The sequence below is a fragment of the Ictalurus punctatus genome, chromosome 7, assembly GCF_001660625.3.
Source record: "Ictalurus punctatus breed USDA103 chromosome 7, Coco_2.0, whole genome shotgun sequence".
NCBI lineage: Eukaryota > Metazoa > Chordata > Actinopteri > Siluriformes > Ictaluridae > Ictalurus > Ictalurus punctatus.
In genome coordinates, this window is record NC_030422.2 from 11578723 (window position 1) to 11593053 (window position 14331).

Here is a 14331-nt window from a genome sequence, read left to right on the forward strand (position 1 = left end):
TGTTGAGAATGCGAAGAACGAACCCGCATTTCCTGTGGAGCAAAACTCTTGAGAAGAACCCTCTCAAGTAGTTTGTTTCATTTTCAGCCAAATCGCAAAGATCGGCGTCTTGGAATGCGTTCAGTGATAACGTCGTCAACTAATGTTTTGCATAAAAACCCTCCGTAAATATTTGAGTATTCGGTAGCTCAGAAACACGCCTTCGTTTACCTCCAGTAAAACCAGTCAGCGAGCGAATCGCCTACCGCACGTGCGCTCTTCTCTCCTCCCATCGGCAGTCGCTGCAGCAAATTGCTCCGAAGTCGCCAGCTCTCGTTTGGAAACGAACCGTCTCTAGATGCTTTAGCTAGATGTTAGCTTCAAGCGTGACGGCATGATAGAAATCTGGAAGCAACCAGCACAGCGAGCCGTCTGTTCATTTATAGAAATAAGTTTATTCATCACGTTGGAGATAAGCAGCAGCAGTGTTGTGCTTATTTTATTGCACTCAGACTGACGCGTGATTAATGTGTGCTTTTAAAAAAACAACAACAACCCCACACCATTTGCATAAATGATTGACGACAGAATTAATTGTTTAGCTTTTTATACATTGACAATGAAAAGAAAAACAAAACGCACACACACACACACACACACACGCACACACGCACGCACGTGCGCGCATATTGACATGTCATCTATTCATTGCCAAATCCGCTGCCAGACTAATTTCCCTTTTGAATAAAGAAACTTTTTCAATTAAATGAATATTGACTGCTTCTCTGACATTCATGCAGGAAATGGCACTTTTTCCCCCCTCACGCTCTCTCCCTCGAGTCTGATGATAAATTTTATCAGCATCTCAGCTGTCCTCATAACATTGCTATATATATATATATATATATATATATATATATATATATATATATATATATATATATATATATATATATATATATATATCAATCACAGTCCCAAAGTTACACACAAAGGCCATTCTGATTGGTCAGATGTCGATTCATTTTCTACAAGTTTCATAGGTTTATACTGTACTTTTTTTTTAAAACTTTGTCGTTTCTATAGTAACAGCTCGTTCACAGGGCGGACATTGATACGATAGTGTTCAGTTGTGATTTATGTATAACATTTATGGAAGGAGTCTGCAGTGTCGGAGTTTTGTGACCGAGAGAAAAAAGAGAGGCTGGTGAGAGAACAGCAGAAGACAGAAAGTTGTGTAGTTGTGTATTGTGTGTGCTGTGTTCCTCACAGACGTTAGAACGATGTTGGAACCTGATCGTGAAACTCGTTCTCTGTGTTCTTTGTCACTTCTGACACTAGAAGTGAAGGGAGGGGAGGGGAGGGGGAGGATATTCTGACTTTATTTGCTTTCTTGTTGCTAGTTAAATTCGCATTGCTTTTATATTATTTATGATGATAAAAGAATTCATTTTAAATTCTGACTTTTTTTTTTTTTTTACAGTTTCAGTTATTACATATTTTTAAATATTGTATATTTTTAAATATTTTGTGTGATTTTTGTACCTCTTTTATTTGTTTCCATTGTTTGCCTGTTTTGTATTATTTGTATTTATTCTTTTATTTTGAAAACTAGTTGAGATTATTAATCAAACCAGTGTGCTTTCTCCTAAAACTAAATATTACTATTATTATTATTATTATTATTATTATTATTATTATTATTATCAAATCGGTTATTATTAAAACCCGGTTCTCGCACTAATTACAGTTTGGACTCCTGGCTGGTTCATTAATTGTTGAGCCAAACGAGAGATGAAAATCAAATTAGATTTTTGACCCCTAAATTAGATTTCTTACTCCTGGCTGGCTCACCAAAATTGTTTTGACTCCTGATTGATTCACTGCTTTGAATTGTGACTCCCGGTGTGACTCACTAATTACATTGTTGACTCCTGGCTTGCTCACCAATTAGATATGTGGCTCGTTATTGGTTTACCAGACCATTTTGACTCCCGGTTGGTTCACTAATTGGATATGTGACTCCTGGCTAGCTCATCGTATTTTTTTTACTCCTAGTTGATTCACCAATTTAATTTTTGACTCTTGGTTAGTTTACCAATTTGAATTTTGACTCTTGGTGTGACCCACTAATTAGATGTTTGACTCCTGGATGGTCCACCAGTTGTTCAGTTTTGATTGACGGATAAACGTCCCATGGTGCTGCTCTGGGTCACACTTCTTTATTCCCCAAAGATGCGTTACACCGTGACACTCTCATCACCCTCATCACCAACCAGTGTTCAGTGTTTTGAATTTTTCACACCTGATCATATTTGTGTAGCTGAACAAAACAAGAGTCGTATGAAGGCGTAGGACAATGCAGCGAGTTAACCACTCTGGGTCGAGTATAAAACCGTGTCGCGTAAACCATGATAGAAGGTTTACTCGTTATTTCCTCGCCGCTGTGTGTGTGTGTAGTTCAGGTGAATTGTTCTGGTTCTCGTCTTGCTTACATTTAGCAGATGGGTAAGTGGTGCGTTGGCGTTTTCATTATGTGAATAATTACTGAACCACGCCCGTGTGTTATTAATAATGAATAAAGCATTATATCCATTATGTGCCTCGAATCAATAATGCAGAGCTGCTGAGGATTTCTTTTATGCTTCATGTTTGTTTTATGGAGCTGGAAGCTTTTACCTATGCTTTCTCTCTCACACACACACATACATACATATACACACACACACACACACACACACACACATAAAGACTGATGTTGTCTCTGTGTATGTGTGTGTGTGTTGTTGCCTGCAGGTGAGGATGACAGCTTGGCCTCCAAGAAGAAGGTCACAGTGGAGGATCTGTTCAGCTCGGAGCTGCAGGTTCACGACCCCCAGGCCAAGTGGCTCAGTGGTACGTTATGTGTGTGTGTGTGTGCCTCATTTGACCCTCATACACAGTGTTGTATATGTTATAAATTTTGCCATAACTAATATCTACTATAACAATATAATATAACTGTCATCTGCTTATTTGTATATTAGTAGAAACATTTAAAAGCAACTGATATATGAACTTATCCAAAGTGCCATGTCAAGCACAAATCACCCAATGAATTTTTAAAATATATATTTTATATGGAAACATGCATTTTTTTTGCCCTCTAGTGGATTATACACGCACAGCATCGTCGCATTGAAATATAACCACATTAACACAAACGCACAAGAAACAAGAAGCTGAAACCAGGTTCAATCGTTAAAGAAATATACAGTATCTCACAAAAGTGAGCACACCCCTCACATTTTTGTAAATATTCGATTATATATTTTCATGTGACAACACTGAAGAAGTGACACTTTACTACAATGTAAAGTAGTGAGTGTACAGCTTGTGTAACAGTGTAAATTTGCCGTCCCCTCAAAATAACTCAACACACAGCCATTAATGTCTAAACCTCTGGCAACAAAAGTGAGTACACCCCTAAGTGAAAATGTCCAAATTGGGCCCAATTAGCCATTTTCCCTCCACGGTGTCATGTGACTTGTTAGTGTTTCAAGGTCGCAGGTGTATTAAATTTGGTGTCATAGCTCTCACACTCCCTCATACTGGTCACTGGAAGTTCAACATGGCACCTCATGGCAAAGAACTCTCTGAGGATCTGAAAAAAAGAATTGTTGCTCTACATAAACTGTGACCTTGTAACACTAACAAGTCACATGACACCGGGGAGGCAAAATGGCTAATTGGGCCCAATTTGGACATTTTCACTTAGGGGTGTACTCACTTTTGTTGCCAGCGGTTTAGACATTAATGGCTGTGTGTTGAGTTATTTTGAGGGGACAGCAAATTTACACTGTTACACAAGCTGCATACTCACTACTTTACATTGTAGCAAAGTGTCACTTCTTCAGTGTTGTCACATTAAAAGATTTAATCAAATATTTACAAAAATGTGAGGGGTGTACTCACTTTTGTGAGATACTGTATAAACAAACAGCAGCAAACGGTGATCATCTTTCTTATCTTTTTACGGCTGCTATGATGTAGAGTAACGTGCAGGTGGTTGAAGAAACGCTGTAAAGCAAACATGCCTTCAAAAATAAATAATGAAACATTTTCTACATAAAAATATAGTCAAGGAAAGAGCACTGAACAGTAATAATCTAAACTGTCTGGGTTCAAAGCTTGTTTTGATAACATTTCATTTTGGTTGGAAAAGTAATAAACATCTTGGACAAAATTTGTGTTAAAAAATAAAGTTTTAAAGACGTTCCACGAGAAAAAATACAACATTATTTAATAAATATATTGATATGGTGATAAATTATGGCGCAATGTTTTTTGCGATATCATAGAGATTGTGACATCTTTTTATTAAATAGTTTGATTGTTTTGCTATAAATACAAACTAGACAGGAAACCTTCATTAAATTTGTATTTATTTTTTGAACATTTCAATTTGGAAAATTGTTGCAATTTTGCGATCACAGAAATGAACACAAAATCAAGCAAACCCCAGGTTTGGGCCGAGACGCGTCGTGTGACGTCACCGAACACGAGTATAGTTAAAAATTCTCGTTCACCGAACATCGCTGCGAAAGGCCGTGCGACTGCGATTTCGCCGATTCAAGAAGTTTCCTGCAAAAAAACAAAACAAAAACACACACAAAAAAAAACTCGAGTTGCATTTCGAAAAAAGCCACAGCAAAATCGAGCTTTTTTTTGGCCGCAACGATCACAAAATAAACTCTGCGGAATCCATTACAGACTGATCATTGGAAAAGTTATTTTTTTAAAATACACTACTGTATTACGTGATTTCAGATCACCAAAGATCTCGGGATGGAAAGCAGGCGATGTTTTGAACAACACGCCCACACACACAAAAAGGCGTATGTCGAATACATGCGATCCGCGATGATGACTGTGAAACTCATTATAGAGCTTGTCCTGGTGATCGTTCCGTGCACCGCTGTGTTGGTTTATCTTTTTGACGTGGAAGCCCTGGGTTTGATGGGAGGACTCGGTCGGGCTCTGGATAATGAACGAGCGAAAGCTCCAGAATCCAACCAGAAGGAGCTAAATGAAGAGTAAAGATGGACAGCTGTTTGTTTTGTCCCCTGCGGTTTTTAATGATGAGGCTGTCTGACTGTTTGAGCAGCACTCAGCCGGATGTCCTTCTGTACTCAAATCAGCGGAAACAAACCTCCTCCTCCTCCACCTTCTCCTACATCGAATAAGATTATACAAGATGGATGGATAGAGAGGTTTGCTGTTTAAACTATTTCCCCATTTAACATTGGTAGACAGAGAGAGAGAGACTTAATATAAGTATAGTTGGATAAATGGATGTGTGTGTGTGTGGGTTACTATAATCAATATTTATTGATCACAACATAAAGAAAGAGACAGATATACAAAGAAGCCAAGCGATGGAGAGATCAGTGGATGGTTAGATGGATTGTTAGATGGAGGGATAGATGAATGGATGGATGGAGGAGATATCCATCCGTGTGTTTGGATGAAACTGTGCCTCATTGTAAAGTGGCTCGGGATTAAACCATCAGTCAGCTGTATTTAAATGTAAATGTAGATTTGAGCCAGTGGTGGTGGGTTTAGAGTTGATCCAGCTGTGCGACACACACATTGCGGTAAACACAGGTAGAACATGTTCTCCAGTTCCACGGGTTCTCCTGGCAGCAGCCGTCCCTGCACTAAATGAACCATTAAACAACGAGGAGCAGGACAGATTATGACGTGGGAAACATGGCAGATGTCGGCGGCTCAACAGGAGAAAAGCACGAGCTTCTGCTCATCTCCTAGCAGATGGATCAAGATAATTAACCACTAGAGTGGAGGTTCACGCCTCCATTTACTCCGCCGAAATCCTCCACAAGGACACTCGGCATCCCGAGGCTCTCTAAATTAGCATTCTCCTTTCTAAGGCTGCATTAGCATTGCGGCTGCGCTCTGGAACAGCAGTTCGCATTAGCATCTCACACCCGGCAGACGTGACGTGACGCGACGTGACGAGACTCGCGTGACTTTCTGCAAATAACCGAATCAAATTTTTAATACACTGGACACGAGTGCAGAGTTTCTCTATTAGTCATAAAGTTTCTGCAAAATCATGCCGATTCATATTCACCACAGGCGAGACAGGGTCATTCAGAAAAAATATGAAAAATAGCAAAATATCAAACAAGGAAACGGGTCTAAATCCAGCTCGGAATAGCTTTACATTACAAGATACATTGCGACCAAAATAGTGGTGCTCCGGAGGCGTGGCCAGGGCAGCGCTGAAACGGAATGGAAACCGGTGAGATTCACGAGAGTTTCCAGGCAAGTCAGTTAGTTTCTGAAGCTTCCGGTTCTGCTCACATCACTTCCACGTCATATTGCGTCTTTTCTACCTGTGAGAAATGCGTTCACTCGCGCTCTAGGCGTGTAAAAGCTGGAAAGTGCTGCTTATTCCGGTGTTCTGGCTGTGAAATGGAACTGACCGGGCTAAAAAGTGCCAGTTGACGTAGTGTAATGAAAGTGAGCTAGATAAGCACATCGATACAGACACAAACGAGTTAATCCGTTCCCGCGTTCCCTTCTGATGTTTCTCATCGAAAACTTTCAGTTTTATAAGCTCGTGCTGCGGCGTTTAAACGGTACATTTAACAGCGAGTTTAACAGAGTGCCGTGACTCGAGCGTGAGCTGCTTACTTCCCATGAGAGTGGAGGAGCAGTTCTCTTCAGCGAGCACTGAGCACCGAGAGACACTCGCCAGAGAAACGTTTTTAAAGTACCTAAAAAAGTCGTTGGTAATCATTATTTCATGTCCTTAGTGTTCTGAAAAGTTTATATTTACTAACTGTAAAGTAAAACACGTTTAAAAAAATGCGTTTTTGTCAGGTTTGTCGTTGCCGCGTTTAACACATCGTTATTGTTGTTGTGTTCATTTTATTCTCCTTTCTGTTCATGTGTGTAATGGTTAACAGTGTTATCTCTGTAAGTGTGTCGATGATTTAAACAGTAAACAGAAGTGTGTGTGTGTGGAAACATCGCTGTTATACACACCCTGTCGTGCTGCTGCGTCTCTTTGTTACACTGAGCTTTTTTAGCCCCGATCACTCGTCTGTATTATTTACCAGCGTAGAAAGCATGTGCATCCAGACCCGAGGAGCTCGCTGTGAGAGAGAGAGTGTGTGTGTGTGTGTGTGTGTGTGTTTGAGCGTGCAAGAGTGAGCAAGCAAAATAACAAAAACTAACCAGGGGCATAAAACTGGGACACAAACCAAACTGGATAAAATATTGGATTGACAAAAACAAATCAAAACGCAAACAAACCAGAGGCGCAAAACAACGCACGATATAAAGTATGTATAAACTTGTTCCCGAGACGATTTCCAGCCTGGATGTTCAGACTTCCTGATTTAACGTTTAATATTGTGAGAATTTCTCCCACAGTTTATTTCAAGATTTCCAGGGTTTTGTTTCTCAAAGATGCCAAATTTATAACCGTTCCTAATTTTTTCCTCTTTTCCCCACCCCTCAGCTGTGACCATGCCCCCAAGTGGTCAGAACCTGTCCTGTTTATTCACACCTGTTCCTACTGATTAGCCTTGTTAACGTGCCTCTATTGACCCCTTCCGTGTAGGAGACAACTCGCAAAGCATTACATATTACTACATATACGGCGTGTAGGTCTGTGTATACGTCACATATTTATACTTAACGTCACTCGCGTTATCGTTTCTGCGGCAACAGCTAACTCTTAGGGACTTGTTGGAAAATGTTTATAGGGTCAGTCAGAGGTAAGGGGGTGGGGCTTGTGATTGTGTGCGATAACGAGCAAGATGAGATGATCAGTGCTTAATAGAAGTATTGCCTCAATACGCAGTGATACAATAACGTCTTTTGTAGAGAAAAAGTCCCTTAATAGACTTTTAAAATCACACCAGCTGGATTCTTCCTCCTCCAGATCCACACGTTAATGCCGAGACAGCACTTTACCGTGTACGTTATTCTCATTACAGTGCCACATCTGATGATGATGATGATGATGATGATGATGATGCAGTTATTACAGAAGTTTTACTCTCCCAGCACGGTGTCTGTGAAAGGCGGCCATTTTGTCTCGCTGAAACCACATTATGATTTTAATTGTAGAGCATACGCAAACACTGAGAGATGAACTCGTGTGAAAGTACAGTACGTCCTCCTGCTCTGTGATGTCTGTTGATTGGATCTGAAGGCACTGAAACTAAACTTCACACTTCCATATTGAGGATAATAATAATAATAATAATAATAATAATAATAATAATTATTATTATTATTATTATTATGGAATGTAATGCTGTTGCTATTCTGTGATGATATAATTATGATCACGTTGCGTTTCCCTCTGTTCCCACATCAGACACAGAGCTGCTGTACCGTAATCGGGATGGAGATGTGGTCAAGCTTGATGTGGAGGGCAACAGCACCGAGGTTCTGGTGGAGAACAAGATGTTTGTAAGTTTATCAGTAAATTTTATTCATCCATTCAGAAAATATGCCACACACACACTGGACTCAATAAAGATCATAGAGGAAAGACAGGCGGATAGAGATGGAATGATGGATGGATGGATTCATAGACAGACAAACTACTTACATGAATATAGGCAATACATGAATCAGTACATAGATGGGTGGATAGACAATTGGTTATTTGGGTGGATGGATGGGTGGATAAACAATTGGTCAGATGGATGGATGGATAGATGGTTGGATGGATGGTTAAACAGTGGGATGGATGGATGGATGAAGTTGGTCAGATGGATGATTGATATCTAGTGGGTTGGATGGATGGATGAATGAATACACAGTTGGTCAGATGGATGGATGGATGGATGGATAAACAGTTGGTCGGATGGATGGATGGATAAACAGTTGGTTGGATGGATGGATGGATAGATGGATGGATAAACAGTTGGTCAGATGGATGGATGGACTGCTAACTGGATGAATGGATAGATAAATGGATACACTCAGATGGATAAAAGCCAAAAAGCTGAGATTGATGGTTAGGAAGACAGGATGTCGGATTGGATGGATGAATGAATGCGTGGATGGACAGATAGACAGCTGGTCAGATGGAGAAATAGACAGAGAGATAGAAGAACACGGATAAATAGATAGACGACTAAACTGATGTTTCAGTTTAATAACTTTATTCACCCTCCTGTTCAGGAAATGTATAAAGCCAGCAAGTACCAAGTGTCTCCTGACCTGACTCACATTCTGCTGGCCTACAACATTGTCCCGGTGAGTGAGTGCACACACACACACACACACACACACACACAGCTGTTTCCATCAACCGACCAACAGTTATTGCAGGACAGGTGTAGGAAAAACAGCTCTACAGCTAAACACACACACACACACACACACACACACACACTCGTCTAACAATTGGCTGAAGCAATACAACAAACAATAGTGCTGTCATTCATTTGTCAGACTTTAATGATATTGCAGCGTCAGTAATAGAGAGAATCCCAATCAGATTCCTGTTCACTACTTGTGCTCACTACATGTGCTCACTACATAGGGTGTAGCAGAACCCACATAGTCCCAGGTTTGCTCAACAGAGCTCTGTTTGAGATGGATGGATGGATAGACCGTTGGTATCTGTGTGTGTGTGTGTGTTTGTGTGTGTGTGCGTGGATGTGTGTTTGGTTTGGTTTTTAAGTTAGTGTGTGTGTGTGTGTGTTAACAGATGTGTGTTCTCTCCTCTACAGCTGTACCGGTACTCCTACACGGCCTCGTACATCATATGCAGCCTGAAAACTCCGTAAGTTCCTCTGTTCTGTGCTGAAACGTGAACAAGTGTGTTAATTACAGCGGAGAACCTTACAGCATGCGGTCTGTGTGAGAACCCTGCAGTGTGTGTGTGTGTGTTGTGTGTGTGTTGTGTGTGTGTTGTGTGTGTGTTGTGTGTGTGTTGTGTGTGTGTTGTGTGTGTGTTGTGTGTGTGTGTGTGTGTGTTAAGCTGATTGTGCGCTTGTCGCTGCCCCCTGCTGGCTGTAATGCTTTTAGTTCCACGCAATGCTGTTTATCAGTTCTGGCTGTTTTTTATTTTATTTTTATTATTAATTAATTTACACATCATTACAATCAGATGCGTGTAATTGTTGTAAAATAACAATAAATAATAATAATAAATAATAATTCCACTCCTCTGATTTCAGCCTGGAAAAACACACTGTTCTACAGTAATTAATGAATGAATCATTGCTGAAATAAATGTATTGACTGATTGATTATTAACTCGAGTGCTTAATTGAATTAATTGACAATTTTTTGTAACTAATTAACTATTATGTATTTTATAGGCTGAAGCAGGGGTGTGTTTAATTAATGACTTTATTGTTAATTAGTCATTAATTTATTAAGTATATATTAGTAAATTAGTTACTTGGGTAATAAAGTGATTAATTAAATAATTACTTCACATTTGATCACAAATGAACTAACTATATTTTACAGGATTATATTATATTTCACACACACACACACAGTGTACTGGACTGAAGGTGTAATGAATGAACAGATTTTACTAATTAATTAACTAATCAGGTAATGAATCAACATTTTCAGATATCAGTTAAGTGTGGAATAATTAATTAGGTGGATTAATCAAATACGTATTTAATTAGATAATTAATAGATAATGGGTTATGATCTATAGTTAACAACTACAGTAATTTATTATCAGTTGGTCACTCTTCTTCAGCCAATAAACACACTATTCTAATTAACATAACTGTAATTGAATGAAATTGATTAATCAATTAAAGGTGTGTGGGGTTTTTCCCCTCACAGGGAGACGGAGGTTCTGTCTGCTCCTGAAGTGCAGAACACAACGCTGCAGTTTGCTGGATGGGGTCCGAAAGGCCAACAACTGGTGAGACACACACACACACACACACACACACACACACCCCTACCTGTATTATCTCTGGATAAATCAGTAACACCTGATTAGTCGCATGACCCTGATTACTAATCACACATGCCTCTTTGCAAGTAAGCACTTTTTCATGTCATATATTTTAATAAAGCGTCAGTTTTATTAAATGTTAATAAAATAATTATTAATAAAGAGTAGGCGAAGGTGTAGGAGGAGCGTTCAAGACGAGACTGTGTCAGGGATAAAAGAGGGCAGAGAGAACCGGTGCTCGGTGTGTGTGTGTGAGTGTGTCTGTGATCAGCTGTGTGAGTGTGTGTGTGTGAGTGAGAGAGAGTGACAGATGGCACTAGCCCTGGGGACTAGTCTTGTTTTCACCTGACCTTCAGCGAGCGCATGTGCGCGCGCGCGTGTGTGTGTGTGTGTGTGTGTGTGTGTGTGTGTGAGAGAGAGAGAGAGAGAGAGAGAGAGAGAGAGAGAATCAAACACAAGACCAGATTTTACTTCCTGCTCTAGAATGAACACTACAATGTGGGCGGAGCTTAGCGAGCTGATCACCCAGAACGGAAATAATCTTTATAGCTGTAGTGCTGCGGTGATTAATCTGCACCAAAAGAGCAGCAGGTTTTCTCGACCCCGCCCCCGCAGCGCCAAGGTCGCCGTGACGACGCTGGAAATCAGGAGCAGAGATAGAGACGGCGCTGGAAGCAAGATGGAGTGGTGATCTGGCAGGAAATCAGCACAGCAGATGACAGAGAAACAGACTCACTGCTGACAAATGGCATTGTCACTCACAAGCCGACACACACACACACGCACGCACACTCACACACACATCAGCAGCCTGCTCTTTTTTTTGCGAGCTCTCTTTTCTTCTTCTTCTTATGTTCCGCTCCTGCGATTGTCATCTTTCCACCCTCTAATCGCATCATTAATATTCATCTCCACGGTAACGACAATTAGCAAAGGAACAATCTGGTGCATGGTGCTGCGTTAATTACACAAAAACACGTTTAACAAAGGAAGAGTTGTGTGAAAGTTGGACTTTACATGATCAGAAACCTCCACTGAAGCACTGTTCATGGAAGTTTGCTTTGACTCCGCCCCCTCAAGGTCCCTTTGATGTACACTTTAATGTAAATGTATAAATACGCCGCACACGATCACTGCTTTCTTACGGCATGGCTCGTTACGGATTTTGCACAACGTTTTTTAACGTTGGAATACGCCGCTACGATTGATCACGAACGATTGGCAGCTTCGAATTCTCTGATGTTAGCCGGAAGCCCTGACCTGTTCCCCCAGCCTCATAGTAGTAACATTTCACGTCTAGACTCAAAAGATGCGCCGACGCATCCACGGTTAAACCGAGAATGTTCTGAGTTATCGTTATCAATGTGAAATAAAGTCTATTCGAGCGCGTGGGAGTTAGCCGACGTCAGACGAATAAATATCTAACATCAGTTAAATTACTGTGTATTTAAAAGGTTTGGCTGAAAGGTATATTTAAGGGTGGTGATGATTAGAAAATAGAGCTGGTACCAGTCTGATACAAAGAAAAAAAGAAAAACAAAACTGTGGATCGGATATGGAAGAGAAAACGTATCGGATCCTGGAATTGGATTCGGACAACACATGGAACTGGTAATGTTTCCACAACTGTTTATTTTTCTTATTATTGAATTGAAACGCTGTTATATTTGCGCTGAATTTCTCACCAGATCTTCATCTTCGAGAACAACATCTACTACCAAGCCACCGTGAAGGACAAACCCATCCGTCTGGTCACTACAGGACGAGAGGGCGTGGTCTTCAACGGACTCCCCGACTGGCTGTACGAAGGTAAGGACGCGGCGCTGCTCAGGTTCCGCTTCGTTTTCTACAACAGCAGCTCTGACAGTAGCTCGCTGCTCGTTCCATACGCTTTCATATCTACAGAAACGCCTCGAATATTTCTTGACAAAATAGTAAACGGTTTAGAACCCATTTCGGGGAACGGAGATCGAGCAAACGAAAGAAACGCGGTCTGTAGTCCATGTGTGAATGTTCAAAATTTCATGCCGAATCCTCGAACTTCCAGGATGAATGTATTTTTAAAAGCCTGTATTCATTTACTTGCTTGTTTAAGTTGAAATGTTCCTGTTTGAACTTTTTGTTGTTGTTGTTTTTTTTTTTTTCATTTTAAGGATATTGTGTTTTAGTAATGTGCAGTCAAAAGAAAAATATTTAAGGCACGTAGCTCTTGGTCATGAAAGCGTAACGTGAGTTAGTACTCTAGAACGCACTACAAGGATGGAGTACGAACCTCTGGTATAGCTAGAAACTTGCTGAAAGCTCTGTTCGGCGTACCAGCCTTCTGTAGATTAGTAAACACTAACCTGAAGCCTAAAGAGTTTTAGATTCGAGATGCAGATCATGACGACAATCACGACGACGGCGGAGGATTTCAGTGATTTTTAAAATTCAAAGGCAAATTTGACTTGGCTTTACGTGAACGCTGATGATATTGCTCCGTGCGAGTCTCTCCATTCATGTTTCATACAATTCATACATAAATAAATAAATAAACACGATGTTGCCGTTGTTCAGTAGCAGCCGAGGAGCTGAGCCATGACGAATCCCAGCGTATCCGTTCCTCACACGTCCACCCTGCGGCTCGGCTTCTGACGAGACACGACTCATAAACCCTCTCTCGCTTTCTCATTTCTCACTCTGATGCTTTTACACCCGAGCTTTTTCTGTTCTCCTTTCTCCTTCTCTCCACGTGCTCCATGGTGCGGCAAAAGAAAAGCCCAATCTCCTGTGATCTTTTATCTGGAATTTATTACAGATAAATCACGTGTGTGTGTGTGTGTGTGTGGGGGGGGGGGGGGGGGGGGGTTGTATTGTTCACCGCTTGGACCTCAGGTGCCTCATAGCACGCTCTCTCTCTCTCTCTCATCCATTTTTTTCAAAAAGGCTAACTAATTAATTCTGAACAGAATTGAGGAAGAGAGAGAGAGAAAGAACAGCCCAGCGTTATTGCGAAGGGAAAAAAAAGCATTATTTCTCCAGAACGTTTCTCTTTCTCATAAATTCTCTCATAAAGACACTGTGACCTTGAGAAGGAAATTATTTTTTACATATTTATTTATTTTTGGGCTTTATTTAATAAAAAATTCTTTTATTTTTATTATGATTTCTGCTGCTTTTAAATCATTCATTTGTGTTTTTCTTTTGCACACACACATTTATCCATCTGTTTATGCTTTTAAATATGTAACTGAATGTTTATAATAAAAACAATAACGTAAAAACAAGAGCAGCTTATTTTAAACATCAAACATAAACCGTTCGAGTTTATAAAATAAAAAGGGTTTTAAAATGATATGCTGCACAATTCTATAAATTATACACTGAAATATGTCTAGATCTAT

General features: G+C 40.3%; 1 protein-coding gene across 4 annotated transcripts in view; it reads left to right on the forward strand.

Moving 5' to 3' along the window:
* dpp6b (dipeptidyl-peptidase 6b) overlaps positions 1-14331 on the forward strand; it is a 94733-nt gene that overhangs the window by 64344 nt on the left and 16058 nt on the right. For all 4 annotated transcript variants that reach the window (XM_053681149.1, XM_053681147.1, XM_053681150.1 and 1 more), the window contains exons 3-8: positions 2776-2874; positions 8378-8472; positions 9193-9267; positions 9747-9799; positions 10831-10912; positions 12637-12757. In XM_053681149.1, the coding sequence (XP_053537124.1) occupies positions 2776-2874; positions 8378-8472; positions 9193-9267; positions 9747-9799; positions 10831-10912; positions 12637-12757 (525 nt within the window). The remainder of the gene's footprint in view (positions 1-2775; positions 2875-8377; positions 8473-9192; positions 9268-9746; positions 9800-10830; positions 10913-12636; positions 12758-14331) is intronic.